Raw genomic sequence first — 15,087 nt, forward strand, 5'->3', positions numbered from 1 at the left:
TCTCGCCTAGAAAGAAGAACAGCTGTTTAGACCGTCCATCATGTTGAACTCTCTTTCCTCTGTATGCGTGTCATTCGAGGCAATTAGATCGTATGTTCGGATGTATGTGCCAGCTTGATTGTTGGGAGGATTAAAGGGAATGACACCCGTGACGATGGACGCATTGTAGAGAGTGTATCCTGATCCCTCAATGGGCCCGACCTTGGTGAAGTCGAGGGGAATGGATCCGACTGTGGGAGTAAGTGACAGCAGGGGCTCTGGAACATGCACGATTGCCTTTAATGTGTTGAGCTTGGAGTCGTCGCGGATCTGTGGCAAGGTCAGATGTCATATGCTAACATGGGATGGAATGAGAATAGCTTACTGCCACGCTCAAGTCCATTCGTCCCTCGGACGTAACTTCAGAGCACGAAAGCTTGGGTTGGGTAACGATTGTATCATCAAAAGGGAAACCACTTCCGCCATTCTTATACAGAGTGCTGTTGATCACCCCGTTGACGTTATCGACAATCTCGACGTCAAACCCGGAAACGCCCTGTGAGAGGGGAATCACCGTCGAGAAGGGATACGTCCAGAAGGTAAGTGGAGGATTGCCGTACATGACGTGGCCGGAAGCAATCGCCGGAAAGTTGTCGCTGATGGTGCAGGGCTGGGATTCAGTGCATGGGCCGGCTCGGGGATGGAAGTGAAGCTTGATGGTGCGGTTTGGGTTGGCTTCTACAGAGCCAATGACCTGCTTGCCGTGTTAGTGAATGTCACAATCTTCCGGTGTAGATTCCGTGTGGGTGAAGGGACTGACTCTGATGTAGCCCGACATGGTCATTGTGCCATTGGTGTTGATGGTAGCAAACAGACGCGATGGCTTCACGGGAATGGGCTGGATGGGATCGGTCAATGTGACACCCTTGGGAACCGTGTTGATCATCCGTTCAAGCAAATCCTGGCACCTCTTGAAGAAGTAGGCTGGGGATGATGCCATTTGTCCGATTTCCTTGCCTCCGTCTGAGCTGAAGATGCGCGCATCGGATCTCGTCGTCTCATTGTGGCCGAAAGCAAGAGGATTCTGCGTGTTGTTGTTGACATACTGGACGGCGCTTGTTTCTGTCAGCCGGTAGCTCTCGGCCAGGCAAGTGTTGGTATCTTACACCAAGTTGTCAAAGGCAGTGAAGCCCGTGTTGGTGGTGTCGAAGGTCTGGGTGTTGTCGTCCGTTGCCTTTGCACACCTATTAGCCCATCCGTATACCAAAACCTTCCATATGTAGCCCTCCGCCTCACAACCACATGAAAGCTGCAAAAAGAGAAACTCACCGGATCATTCACTACGTCAACAATCTCGGGAAAATCCACGCCGTGAACTCCTCCAAGGGTATGTCCGCAAGCCACCAATCCAATCATCTCCTGCGGCGTGAACCCCTGCTTCTTGAAGCTGCTGATATGCTCGTCTAGCGGCTGCTCCGGCCTCGGAACGCCCGTCGGACCCGGCCCCGTGGCATCGACTCTACCGGCTCGAAAAGGAATCTCGACGCTCCCGTTGGAACAGCCATTTGCAGCGAAGAGAGCCCCCAGAGCGATGAGATCGGCCATGGAAGATCGCGGAGTCAGGAATGCAATCAGATTCGTCAGTGTCTCGTTGAAGCCGATGCCCACATTCTCGTCTCGGTTGACTTCGAACCCAATCGAAGCGTCGATGCCTCCTGTTCCGGCCTCGACGTCGGCGGTTGCCATGTCATGGTACGCCGTACGCAGCCATTCCGCAGCGCCGTTGCGGCCCGTGCCAAAGGTGACTTTGTCGCAGGGAACTATGAACGTTGCAGGGGAGTTGCCGGATCCAAAGCCCTGCTGCTCGTAGAGCATGGACTCGAGGAGGTCGGTTTGGGAATTGGGCCAGATGTATTCCTTTTCGACGTAAGCTGAGCCGGCCACGAGGCCGAGCTGCGCGACGGTGGACAGGAAGCGAGCTGAGATGACCATCTTGACTCTTGGACGCCGGAGCTTGTTGAATGGTGGCATTCGTGAGAACTCAATGACGAGGGAGATGGATCTTTCTTATAACGAGTTCATCTGTAACATATCGATTGGTCTAAGAGCAACGTTGTGCTCATCCTACGAGTCTGTTCTGCTCCATCTTCAGGGTCCACGATCCTCATTCATTGATCACCTTCCTCTTATGTCCATGACATGGAGAATTCTGAATCATGACAGACAAAGCGTGATTCAAATCTTCCGTTTTGCGAAAATGGCATCTGCTCGGTCATAATGGCTTACACGCCATTGGTTGACTCGCGCAGCGGTCAGCCATCCTGCAAGGGCCAATACGACCTGCCTATATTGCTTCATCAGGAGCGCCAATTTGTTTAAGTGCCCAAGGTGAGTGTTATAGAGAAGGCGCTGTTGGATTAAACTATTACCTATCCCATGTCCAAAGTTGAGTGAGATTTTAGCAGGGGGCAGGGCTCCTGCGGGTGGTTGCTTTGTTACATTTATCGTCTGGTTTCGAGATGCATCGAACCACATTCGCTTGGCCTTCGAAAAGATGTCGGCCTGTTGGGCAGCTGGCCAGCCGATGCTGGACTTTGAAGCTGACATATTGGTGGCGCTGCGAGATGTGCCTGTGACATGGTGTGTAACAAGCTTGCTGTCTGGGAGGACTCACCATGATGTACATGCTTATGAATGCCTTGCGTTTGAAGAGGGCTTTGCATGTCGACAGCTGCTGTCTAGTCTACGTTCCAGTGTGATGTAGAGCGTAGTTTGTTTTGATCATCGGCTTCATCAAAGGATACCATCTTGATGATGATGAACGAATACTGTCTATATTTCGATGGACGTCTTTATAGCAAAGCCTATGCCACTTAATCGATTACGGAAAGACGGTCAGGCAACCACTATTGCCGGCAAAGGGCGAACCGCGGCCGAAGCGAGATCTTGAGATCCAACCATCACCCGTGTGGCGTATATAAACTTCAACAAGCTAGACTCGTTCGCATCTAGATTCCTCGCCTACCTTGGGTATAAATCTCACATTGAGCGGGATACAACCTAGAGACGTCATTCTCACATTGCCCCCTCACTTGAGTTCTCGCAAGTTCATCATCAAATTGAGCGTGACTGTGACTACACAGACAGACTCAGATTCCACATCTCCAGGGACCACAATGTCGAGCACAACCGCCTGTGTGTCCGAGGGCGACTTTTCCTTCGCCAACGGCGTCTTCTTTGCGGAATCGTCTGGCCGTAACAAGCACCCGCGCGCGACTAACGAAGAGCTCAGAGCCCATTTTGCGTTCGGCAGTGAGACAGACCATACAGCGCACTGGTTCGAGGCGCAGCTCATGCATTACGGCCTCCGCCCGTCCAAGGTGAAGTCCGTGGCGCGCATGCGGCTGTTTGATGCCATACGAGGAGGCACTTTATCGGTGCCCCTTCACATCACAGAGCTGGAGCAGAAGCTGAAGGAAGAATGGACAAATCGGGACAGAGACGAGAGAAGAGCAGCAAAGGCAGCCAGCTCGGGGGCGGCCGAAGCTTCAGTTTCAAGAAAAAGGAAGGCAGAAGTCATTGTCAATGTCACAGTCAATACAGGTTCGCCGGCGGCAACGGCGAGCGAGCCCAAACGGATTCGGACATTGGACTTGGCGGCAGATGATTCTGCTCCGACGCCTCGATTTGCGATGAAACAAACGGCACGCCGTGGTTCCGGTTGGCGAGCCCCGAGCCGTCGGGAACCGGCGAGAAGAGCCTCTCCATCACCGGGACCGGCCCCGTCTCCTGCCCCCCGAACCGTGTGCAGGGCGAGACGAAGTGGCGGCTGGCGAGCTCCGAGTCGTCCAGAATCGGCGAGACGACCTTCGCCATCCCCGGCTCCCTATCCTGCTCCGGGAACCAAGCACATGGCTAGACGCGGCGGCCCGTATGCTTCACGGGGTCGAATCCCATCGTCACAGGTAGAGACCGGTGGGTATAGCGACTCTGCAAGCTCCTTTGACGAAGCACCTCCCCCATATGAAGAATTCTCCGATCCGAGCGACCGCTTTGATGGACCTAGCCTCTTGCCTCTCGGTCTCCTCAATGGCCGCTACGACATACGCTCTTCCTATGTCGAATCCGAATGGCCAATGTATGGCTCTGATTTCAGCCTCGTGCTGACCATTGTCGGTTCCAGCCTCTGGGGCAGATTCGACTTGGGAGTCATTGAGGGTGTGCTATATATCGAACAGCGGCCCCGCGCCTCTTCCTTTGAGGACATTCCGTTTGTTTGGCGCGGTCGGGAAGCCGAAGGCCCGATCCTCTACGATGAGTGGGCTAACCGAGGCTCGTTGAGGTTTCTTGGTAACGGCAGTATTGAAGGACATTTTGAGTATTCGGACATTCAATTTGAGGGCCATCGATTGCCCGGCCAAGGGACGAGAAGCGAGCTGGATGTGAGGACTCTGCAGAATGAGTGGGACAGCTATAATGAGGATGAATACGAGCGCGAGAGAGTAGCCCGATGGTGAGAGGACAAGTGTATCGGTTGAAGAAGGGTTCGTTGGGACGCATGTGCGTTGCTGCCATGAGACTGGATTGTCGCTTCTCATCTTTGAGGGTTGAGGACATGCTTCTCATATTTTCGACTACCGTAATATTAGAACTCATAATTCCCATGACCGACTACACAAAGTTGATTTCTGGTTTCCTCTCTTGAACACTATCTATAACCAGTTCAAGGAGCTATTTTGTTGGCACATTGAAACTCACCTCTGAATAAGTCCAACGCACCCCAGTAACATTGAACAAAGGCGTTGCAGAATATGGTCTGTGCAGAGCACTTGGGAGGCGATAACACGGAACAAGTCGAGGCATTAGCTCATTGTGCGATCCTTGAGCTGTTTTGCCTGTAATGGTGCAGAGCAACTCGCCTGCATGGAGACCAAAACAAATGGATCTCCTTTCCATTCAGGACTGGAAGAAGGCTTCTCCCCCTTTTCTCACTGGCAAGGTGGCCAACCTGCCTTAGTAGCCGCATGCCTCAACCCGCGGTCAGCGAAGCGCATGGACGCGTTAACTTGCCGGTGCTGAGCTTGAAGAGCTTATTAGACGGTCAACCGTAGGAAGCATGAAGAGAAATAATGGCGCTGCTGTCAGTCCAGCGGGCACTGCAAGTGGGCCAGCACCAGCGATGACCGCACGGGTTGTCAAGCCGACCAAGACATCGCCTCACTCGGGAGATCGCTCTGTATCAACGCCTCTCCCTGCGGCAACTTCCCAGTCTATAGCAACGCTCAAGACTCCGACAACGTCCCGGTCCTTGAAAAGGTCTGCAGCTTCTCAGCCTGCAACGACTTCTCAGCCTACAACAGCTTCTCAACAGGCGAAGAAGCAAGCCACGAGCAGCGGTGTCAAGTCAGAAAGTTTGAGCCACCAGAGACCCGTGGAACAAGCCTCTCCACGGGTCCAAACCGTTGGAACTAGCAATTCGATAGCCTCTTCCGACTAAACTTCGCCGCTAACTGAGCAACCTTTTGTTCAAAATAGCCTCCTTCCGGCACCGACCACTCTCTCGCCTCTGGACCGCTATGCTGGTCGATACATTGTCAGCTACTGGCCTCTAGTTAACTCACAGTTTACCGTCGAGGTCGCTGTGTCCGGCCTCATTCTCTGGGGAAGATTCGATCTGGGTCCTCTTAAGGGCGTATTCTTCTTGGATGAACGCCCTGAGCCTCGCGCTGACGGTGGCACCGACGGCATCCTCATCAAATGGTGTGGTATTGAAACGGAGAACTCAACATATCATGGGGACCACATGAATGGCGGTTGGAAAAGGTTTGGTAGTGCTGCAGAGATTGAAGGGTTCATTGACTTTGATGATCTTGGTTTCGCGGGCAACCGAGTATCAGACGGTGCGGCGCCGGGTGCAGTTGTCAAAGACGCTTTGTATAAGGAATGGGAGTACTACCAGAGGAATGCTAGGTTAACGTCGAAGCGCCGGCGAATTTCCTATAGACGGCGTTGAACGGGGAGTCCCCTTGGCTAGGTCAGAGTGCGTCGCTGTATCGAGAAATCGGACCCTTTGCGCAGCAGGTCGCCAAACTGAGGTTGCCTCACTGGCGGTAGCATTGCAGGCTGTGTACATGTTTTCATCAGGCAGCCGGGCCAGAGAATGCCAGACCATGGAAGTCATGCCATTATGGGAACTGACGTACCTGAGGGATGCTGTAAGCTGCAACTTGTAGGCAGAGGCCGCCGAGAAGCTCTGGGTAGACTCTGGAAATCTGGTAATCGTGCGAGGTCGGTCGCGCAATGCTACAACCCTCGCGCTTCAAGTCCAAGTGATCATGTCTACTGCAACCCGAGCATGCAACAGCCCGCATGCAACAACCGCCACAGAGCCTTAGACGATTGTTCTGAGTTGCATTGACTTAGGGCGATGGTGAGATCTCCGATTTTTGTCTCCATGTCGGTCTTTTGCGAGATCATGCTGTCGATGCGTTCACAACGAGTGCTGAGTTTGAGTGTTGTTATACACTATTGTTTGAAAGCAACTGGGAAAGAGAGCGTCGCTCTCGTTAATTGTTGAGCTGAAAGTGTTGGTTCTCAAATCTCTTACTTTGTATGATAGAGACTGCCAACAAGTACCTTACATGGCTAATGCTTGCTTTTTGACACAACAGAGCTAAATTCGGAAACGGGTATCTTGCATGAAGGCTACTCATAATAAGTGCATGTCTGTCTTGCTATGCCGTATGCAAAGCGTCATGTTATCCTGCAGACTTTTGTCAAGCACTCTACCATCCTGAAGATTGCCATCCGCAGGCTATATTGTATCGCTGAGCGCACACATTCTCTACTGTCCCCTTATAAAGTCATGGCTGCCATTACCCATTCTAATCATGATAACAATATGCTGTAAGAAGCCTTTGGCCTCCTTCGAATCTTCATCGACCTAAAAAAAGTTAGTCCAACTCCAGGAGATGTGGATGGAGTAAAACTTACACCTTCTCGTATATCCGCCGTTGTCTATCGTGAAACTTGAGCAATGGAGGGCCTTCAGTGTCCAAGGAAGTTTTCTCCTCAAGCTCACCCTCAGCAATCATGCGTGCGAAAGCGCTAAAGCGGACGGCATCCGGTCCTCTCCACCCATAGTTGAGATCCCACTGTTGCTGGAACAGGGCATCCTACATCCGGTCCTTGAAGTTCAGCTCCCGATAAACGCGGCGGAATATCTGTATGCTGACTTCATCCCCCATTTCAAAGGCATCTCGCGCCTCGCAGTAAAAGTTCATCCACTCCCTGTCCAGCCCCCAAGGAGCGACGCCTTCCTCCGGATACAGTTCCCCCAATCCGCATTTCAGGGCTTGATAGAAAGTGTGCTCTATACCTTTCTTGTAATCCGGCTTGATCTTCTTGCGACTGGAATCTTTGAGAAGACCGAGGAAGCCATATAAGCGGTCTCGTATGTCTGTGCATTGCAAACGGCCGTATTTCCTGATGATGTCACGAAGCTGGTCCGGAACCCGAGACTGATATGTCTTAAAGGTCGCTGAAGGCTGACGAAGAGCTGTAGTTATATCTTCCAACGTCCCCATGACGGATGCCTCTCTTGTGGTGTCCTTGGTCATCCGACAAACCAGTCTCATTCTGTGCCCAAGGATAGCCTCTGACGGAGAGCGTACTCGACTTGCATCGCTCTTCAGAACGCTTGGTCTGCCGTCCGCACTGAATTTCGTCTCGACAGTGTCTCGAGATAGTGGTGCTCTGCCTAGGAGTGTCGGAGAGAATGTGAACGGCCCACACCATATCTGCAGATTTGAAGAGAGAAGAACCTCCTGCACAACCCATACGCGGCTCCAGTACGGTGCGTAGCAGAGATACCTGAGTGCTCTCCATTCTTGTTCAGACCAGTTCCTGCAGGAAACGTCTGATGCGTGGCTCAGAATCTGACAGCCCCTGTAATGAGCCTGCGGTAGTGTTCCGAGCCAGGAGATGACAGCTGTTGCGCGTCTATAAATGAGCGCCATTGCTTGGACTTGTGCTTCGCGCTCGTCGAGGTCGAGCTGGTTGACACATATCGCATCGATGAAGAAGAGTCCCTGTTCTTTCCTGGCTACCACTGAGCGGAGAAACTCGAAGAGATTCTGTCGCACGACGAAATCCTGGTTGCTGACTCGTATTGTTCGAACATCTTCCGTCGAGGTGGCCGCTCCCCACGTATAGGACAGCGCTCTGTATGCTGTCGAGGAGAGATCATCGAGCGATATCGCAACGAGGTCGTATTGCCAGTTTTGAGATGCTGCGTCTTGTGATATCTTTAGTAGGCGGGTTTCTGTGGCTCTTTGGATGGCTGGGTGTCGGAATTCCGACTTGCGGTTGAGGCGGTTGTCGATGCATTCGTCCATGGTTACTGATGCTCTTCCAATCTGTCTCGTTACAGAATGCGCAAAATTTCGGACGATGCGTCTTGCTGCCTATAAGTCGAATAGAGCCCTTCTGCAACCATTGCAAAGCACGCTCGTGACACTAGGCTACCGTCAGTTATGGTTGGGTGAATTCGGCCAAGTGTGCCTTACGGCTTACACCTTTCTGCCCGACCACGTCGTCTAGAGGCCCAGTATATTTGTCTTGAAGAATAAGCAATGCGGCGGTGTTGTTGGTCTATAACATGCAGCCGGTAAAAATAGAAGTCAGCGACGCATCGGCACCATTTCCTCCAAATACTTGCCATGACTGAGCGGTCTGTAAGATCATGCTTGCTGATCATCCATGGCTGTGGTCTTCGTGAAACAAGCCGATCTAGCGCTCAAATGTCGAAAGTTCTATTCTAGTTGCATCTGATGATTTCGTTACCATTTTCCGTTGCAGATTGTCTTAGTCCCATTTTTTGCGTATTGCTCTCGGTCATCACAGCCCGTCTTCCTCAATCTACACGATATACTCGACTACGCTCGATACCTTATGAAATATTGCTGGCTCCAGAAGGGTAGCAAATTCCATATAATACGCTTTGTCTACTCCTATATATATCGGGCATGGAGAAATGTGAAAAGTATCTTGGGAGAGGGAGTCTCGTCGAGTGTAGCAACATGTACGAAAGAGGCAGCACATTACTACCTAGATCCATCCATCCCACGTCCAACAAATCCATGTCCACAGCACTTTGGGTATCAGAATAACGCCCACTTTACCCGAGGAGGCTATTGACAAACGCAAGAGCTTGCTGGCCATACTCCTGACCATAGCCCTGGTGAGTGTTCGCGTTGTTTCCGTTGCAGCAGTACGGGTCCGAAGCATCGCAGTACGACTTGATCTTGTTGCCGCTGGGGCAAACGAAGCCGACGTTACGGGGAGCAAACTGATGCGAATCATAGCATTAGAACACCGGCAAACGACTTTATAAGACAGCGAAGGCGGATACGTACACCCTGAGCTTGGCAAGATCCAACGTTGTACGCCAGTCCGTGGACATAGCGAGGGTCACCCATGAAGATGGCCGCCCGGATAGCGCTGACGGCTGCAGCGGGCAGAGGAACGGCAGTGTTGGGATAGCCCTCGGCAGGGTCACCTCCTCCACAAAGAGCGTCGTCCATGATTTGACCTCCCTGTAATGCTATGTAAGTACATGTGTGTATATATTGTCAACAGCAATAGAAGCCACGTACTTGTGAGTAGCCCACCAAGACGAGCTTGGTGCTAGGGCATCTGTTGTGAAAGTTTGTCACCGCCTGGACCACGGCATTGATGCCAGCAACCACGGAGTTGGCGTAGCTGATACCGCCACACTGAGACTGGCCACCGCAGGCTGGGTAGTTGATGGCCTCGGCAGTTGTGCCTGGATGGGCGTTGATGATGAGATTCACAACTGTGGCAGAAGAGCCGTATCCTGGCGGTGCCGTGGTTTCTCGAGCACCGAAAACGTGGATTCCAGGACACTGGCGCTTCTCGAGGTCCATCGGAGTGGCTGTTGCCAGGAGAGCCTGGCTTAGCAGGAAGGTGATGGTGCTCTTGATTGATGGCATTTTAGAACTGAGATGCGCCTTTTCTTGGTGTGGATGAGGTTCAGATATTGGTGATACGCTACGGCCATCGTTAAGAGGAAGAGAAGTTTATATAGAAAGCTTCACTCTTGCCGAGGGCTACAACGAGCATGGCCATGCTTAACTCTATTCACGATATCCAGGTGTTTCTTGGCTAGCATCTTATTATTACATATCACAACCCCAATCTGTTTTAGTTACCGTTGTATTCCTTTTCCCCAGACATCCATAACACAGTGATGCTTGCGGTTTAGGCTAAATCAACTGCCATTGCAGCCACGCATCCCGATTGGGCGCTACAAAGTCTATAAGCTACTGGATTTCTTTGCTGTTCACTCCTGTGCGGTATGAGGTATGTAGGTAGCCACCTGACTACCTTAGAAAACGGAATAGTTTCTTCCATCAACTGTAGCATAGCCTTTGGGCCGAGGACCGAAATCACACAGGTTGACGGGTTCCTCCATCTCATAATGGAAGCATGATACAAAGCTCGCTTTTCCGGCTCATACGCTTATGCGTGGGCCAGGACTCGACAGAATTTCCTGCTGCGAGGATGCGTGATACCTGATTCCGGTCACCGGTTAAGCTTTACAATAACTGGGCATCTAGGGCATTAACCTATAATAACTTTAATGGTATGAATGCATGGCAAGCTCAGTGAGGTCCTTAAAGATGCATAGTAAGAAAGTCATTCCTGTTTCTTACGTCGAAACTTGCTTCCTTTAGCTACAATTGCTTTCTGCTTGGATATACTGCACTCAACTATTAGCTCACTCCCACAATCCTTCTGTATGTACCAACATACTTTATCAACTTGATACATCATGCCGCCTTATCTGGTACCAGCCTTCTAGACCCCATCCCTCCTGTTTAAATATAGTCTACTTGCAGGCCGCAAAAGCAAAACCTAGAGAACTGACCTTGGCCCGGAGGGTTGCAAGGCAACTTTATTCCCACAATGGGGAAAGAAGCTTAAGGTGGGCACGGGTGCTAAGGGTTACCACGTTGCTACCGCTCCGCAGATTCATTAACATGAAAGCATCGTGCCTTGGAAGTTAATTGGCAGGCTAATTATGATTTACTTAGCCGGACGTACCCCAGATCTGCACGTATAGTGGTGACCACCCGACGTTCGACTTAAGGTTAGAATGAGCCGGCATTAGTAGAGCGTTGCTGTCATTGTTGTCAACGTGCTTCGCGGCTGACGTTGATGATTTGACGTGAGATTGTTTATGACGGGTTCCAGAGAGGCCATTGATCCGGCATTGATTGACATTGAACTTTAGGCAATATTCCTGCCGCTGTGTTGACTGGACATTAAGAGTGGAGGTCCACGGCATTTGCTTAGCGGCTGTCTCTCAGGCATTGCTCAACTTAGTTGTGAACACAAACTCAGTCAACAACTGACTCACTATTTGGAGATGATCGTGTCCTAAACAATCGTGGTTATTAGTGTCGAGATTGCAGAATCACCCAATTCAGGGTTCTCTTTGCTCAACAGCCTCAATACACCCTAGTTAATCATTCCGTCTCCGAGCCGGAAACGGAGTGCGCAGAAATGGAATAAACAGAGTCTTCATAAAGAGAGGCAGCCTGGATCTTGGGTCCTTGGCCACCCAAAGAAGCCCCACATCTTGTCAAGAGCTGGCGGCGCGTTTCTATGTGGACGCATCAGGTTCGAATCTGAATATGTTTCTGAGCCCCCAGCTTCATCCGTGTCTGTCGCATCTATGGTGCTGCTTGTGTATGCAAGAGAGTGCGAGAAATCGCTTTGATATGGACCCAGGCGCCTTCCATATTGAGACATAGAGGGTATGTAGGCTGTGTAGGGCTCACCTGTTTTACTCTCTCGTCTTCCGTTCCAGATGTCGATTCCAGTATGGATTTGCTCCTCGTCACTGTCGTACAACATCTTCCGAGGAATCTGACGCTTATGGAAGGAAAATTGCCTCAGAAGCCACTGGTTGAAAGCGATTGGGAAAACGGATTGTTAACATCAGGGCGATGGCTACTCGGCTGTAGACACAATGCGATGTTTGTTTGCCAATATGCTGGGCTGCGTTAAACTGGGTTCCTTCTGGGAGCTCGGATACACTGCATGTTCTTCTGTGACCTCCTGTAGATGTTCCGCTGGCGAGGCTTTATAGGAATAATGAATTCTCCCAACCCCTCAACAGGACCCATGGCGCAACGGTAGCGCGTCAGATTCCAGCTAGGAATCTCCTGAAGGTTATCCGTTCGAATCGGGTTGGGTTCAATGCCCTTCATCATTTTCTTTTTGCTTCTTTGCTTCAGGTTGATTCGATTTTTGTGCCATCGTTTTACCAAACAGTAGTAGGTCATTTCCAGTCTGCAGATTTTTTTTTCTTTTTCTTTTTTTTTTTTTTTTTTGCTGATTCACATGTACTGCGTTAGGCGTCTTGATCCGAATCGGTGTGTTCCTCTGTTGTAATCTCAATTGGCAGGTGTAAGTGACCCCAGTGGAATCGAAGTTGTCAGCAACTGCAACTCTGTGATCCTGTTGAAACATATGATTCTTGAAAGGTCAGCTTGATCATCTAAAAACATACCAAGCAAGCAGGATATGCATACGCTGATGCATCAATTATCGGCTGCTTAACTATTCTTCTCATTGCGAGTTCTCCGCATCTCAGTATATGCCCCTCATTTGCAGTGAGCGATTCGAGCTGGTCTTTCGAGCGCATGAAGCATCATGTCAGCCAGATTTATACTGCGAGAATTGCCTTTGACGAAAAAGCCGATGAGGCTGCCGAAACTCTCGCCGAATGGGGCGGCATCACTGACTGGTCGTCTCTCGGCAGCGTAAAGTCATGGGACGACTTGAAGGAAATAGTCACTGGAAGGGCCATCGCAGACGAAGGGGCTGAAGTTTCTGACAAGGAACCGTTTGAGTCGAGGCATCGTTCATGACTGGTGACAATCCGTTCGGCAACTCGCTTTCTGTTGCCAGCTTTGCCACTGCCGGAATGCAGCTCCTCACCAGCAACCTCGCCCCAAGGCATCCCATTGATAACAAGGTTGTCAACGACATATCCTACGCAACAACTGCGTTTACACTACTGAACCAGGTCATCTTCAGCGGCCCGTTCCAGGACATGCTCGCCATGTCGGACAGCAGGTTTGCGGGTCTGGCGGCCGACGACGGACGAGCCACTTGCGCCGTCATCGACAGCATCATGGTGATTCCTGCGCTGTTTGTCACCGGCTGGCACCTTTACGAGCTGAGCGAGAAGGAGGCTGGCAAGGAGCGGTCCGCTGCCATTCTCGACGAGGTGACGCACCTGACGTCGTACATCTCCAGGATCTCGTACACTGTTGCTGTCAACGACAAGGATCCTATCACGAAGCCGATTCCGCTTGTTGTCATGGGGGCGGCGAATTTGATCGGGGCTGGCTTGCAGGTGGCGGCAGCTCCTCTGGCAGATTAGTTTGTGATCTTTGCCTTCTGACTTGAGATTTGACTTACTCTTAGTGGCTGGGTGTCTTACATGTTTATGTTCCGGGCTGTCGCGATTCAACATCTGGCATTCGCCATGATCAGAAACTTACGGATGAGTAAATTACAAGCAAAGCAAATAAAAGATGCAGTTGGCATGGGCACGACCAGGCCTGGGTATATACATTTTGATGTCAATGTCAAATGTTCCGGATAGTCCCATTGTAGGGTCAAGGGTACGAACTGGAATCTCTTCAAAAAGTTGACACATTGGGGCTCAGACCTCGCCGCAGCTTTCATGGGAAAGGGCTCCGTACACAAAGTACTCTCAAAGTGTATTCTGCTATCTGTTCAGGCATGACTATCGATCTATGTAGCGGCGAAACAGAAGGCCAAGTCAAAAAAAAAAAAAAAAAATGCCACAACAGCTGAAGTATCTCTCCATATATCGAATGCCTAGTAACTGCCAACTCCGTCCTTCATCCCAAAATCAGGCTTCGTCTTCACAAAGCATCAACCCACTCAAGAGCGGTGCTGGGCTCCAGCCGCTGCATGTAGTCGGGGTCGGTGTGGACGTTCCGGACAACTCCCTTGGAGTCAACAAGAAGAGTCGTTGGAACAGGCAGAGCGAACGAGTCATCGCCATTGCGAGCCTTCAGATCAATAGAGAAGGCATCAAAGACAGGCTTGACAGACTCCGGCTGCTCCCAGCAGATGCCAAGCTGGCGCGCAAACTTGTTGCCGACATCAGACAGAACCTCGAACTTCAGCTCGTTCTTCTCCGTGGTGCTCAGAGAGGTGTTGGGCAGTTCGGGGGAAATGGCGACGACGGTGACGCCCTTGGCATGGAACTGATCGAGATGCTGCTGCAGAGAGCGGAGAGTGAGGTTGCAGAAGGGGCACCAGTCGCCGCGGTAGAAGGTAATGAGGATGGGGCCGCCCTTGGCGATGAGGCTCTCGCTGGTGACTTCCTTGCCGAGGGCGTTGGGGAGCTTGAAGCTGGGCAGAGGGGTGCCGGCCTTGATGACGGCGCTTTTGTCAAAGGTGGTCTTGAGGCCGGCGATGGACTCGGTGATGGCGTTGGCAATGGGAGCAGGGGCGTTCTGCTTGACGCCTTCGGCGAGGGTGGACAGCTGGGTAGCGAGGGTGGCCATTTTGGGATGTTTGAGGTAAGGTAAGAGTGGATATATTGTGGTCGTTGGTCAAGAGTGTGTGATGCGTGAGTTGCTCTGTTTGTTGATGTGGTTGTGCGATGATATCGAACCAAAACTCAACTCCATGGCGACATCAACGTCCTCTTATATACATCTTCAACTCCATGGTCTCAAGCGAGAGAGTAGGTTTCCAAAATTAGTCAGGAGTACGCTCCGTAGGATCCAAATCATGCATTCTGTGTCTTTCGCTCCTGTGGATCGACACGCATGTCACGTAGTCGCAGCTATAGTCGCCCGAGTTCACAACTCGCTTGCTGGATGACAATTCCCAAGACGGCCCCAGCTGCTGGGTAAGACTGTATAGTACAGGCTTCAGCAGGCTATTGTCTGCTATAGGTGGGTTCGTTCTTGGTAAAGAAACCCAGAGCGAGGCAAGTTTTTGCGACGTCTGCTGCTATTGGGCCGG

At 51.3% G+C, this 15,087-nt stretch overlaps 6 protein-coding genes across 6 annotated transcripts; 2 read left to right on the forward strand and 4 right to left on the reverse strand.

Annotated features, from left to right (window-relative positions):
• Positions 1-6: 6 nt before the first annotated feature.
• Positions 7-1,971, reverse strand: CCMA1212_006333 (WSC domain-containing protein; the record flags this gene model as incomplete). Its single annotated transcript, XM_073703562.1, has 5 exons — positions 7-309; positions 365-733; positions 800-1,094; positions 1,146-1,213; positions 1,309-1,971. 5 exons carry the CDS (start codon positions 1,969-1,971, stop codon positions 7-9), a joined length of 1,698 nt encoding a protein of 565 aa, XP_073557828.1.
• A 1,184-nt stretch (positions 1,972-3,155) lies between these two features.
• CCMA1212_006334 (uncharacterized protein) lies at positions 3,156-6,374 on the forward strand (the record flags this gene model as incomplete). Its single annotated transcript, XM_073703563.1, has 4 exons — positions 3,156-4,492; positions 5,130-5,375; positions 5,515-5,896; positions 6,213-6,374. 4 exons carry the CDS (start codon positions 3,156-3,158, stop codon positions 6,372-6,374), a joined length of 2,127 nt encoding a protein of 708 aa, XP_073557822.1.
• A 493-nt stretch (positions 6,375-6,867) lies between these two features.
• On the reverse strand, positions 6,868-8,375 carry CCMA1212_006335 (uncharacterized protein; the record flags this gene model as incomplete). Its single annotated transcript, XM_073703564.1, has 3 exons — positions 6,868-6,922; positions 6,973-7,154; positions 7,215-8,375. 3 exons carry the CDS (start codon positions 8,373-8,375, stop codon positions 6,868-6,870), a joined length of 1,398 nt encoding a protein of 465 aa, XP_073557823.1.
• Positions 8,376-9,157: 782 nt separating this feature from the next.
• CCMA1212_006336 (Acetylxylan esterase) lies at positions 9,158-9,992 on the reverse strand (the record flags this gene model as incomplete). The annotated part of the gene is made up of 3 exons (XM_073703565.1): positions 9,158-9,328; positions 9,396-9,575; positions 9,636-9,992. The coding sequence occupies 3 exons, from the start codon at positions 9,990-9,992 to the stop codon at positions 9,158-9,160; spliced, it is 708 nt and encodes a 235-aa protein (XP_073557824.1).
• Positions 9,993-12,937: 2,945 nt separating this feature from the next.
• Positions 12,938-13,459, forward strand: CCMA1212_006338 (uncharacterized protein; the record flags this gene model as incomplete). Its single annotated transcript, XM_073703566.1, has 1 exon — positions 12,938-13,459. The coding sequence occupies one exon, from the start codon at positions 12,938-12,940 to the stop codon at positions 13,457-13,459; it is 522 nt and encodes a 173-aa protein (XP_073557829.1).
• A 511-nt stretch (positions 13,460-13,970) lies between these two features.
• Positions 13,971-14,621, reverse strand: CCMA1212_006339 (uncharacterized protein; the record flags this gene model as incomplete). Its single annotated transcript, XM_073703567.1, has 1 exon — positions 13,971-14,621. One exon carries the CDS (start codon positions 14,619-14,621, stop codon positions 13,971-13,973), a length of 651 nt encoding a protein of 216 aa, XP_073557830.1.
• Between the last annotated feature and the right edge of the window lie 466 nt (positions 14,622-15,087).

This window comes from Trichoderma ghanense, assembly GCF_004382785.1.
Source record: "Trichoderma ghanense strain CCMA-1212 chromosome Unknown scaffold_7, whole genome shotgun sequence".
NCBI lineage: Eukaryota > Fungi > Ascomycota > Sordariomycetes > Hypocreales > Hypocreaceae > Trichoderma > Trichoderma ghanense.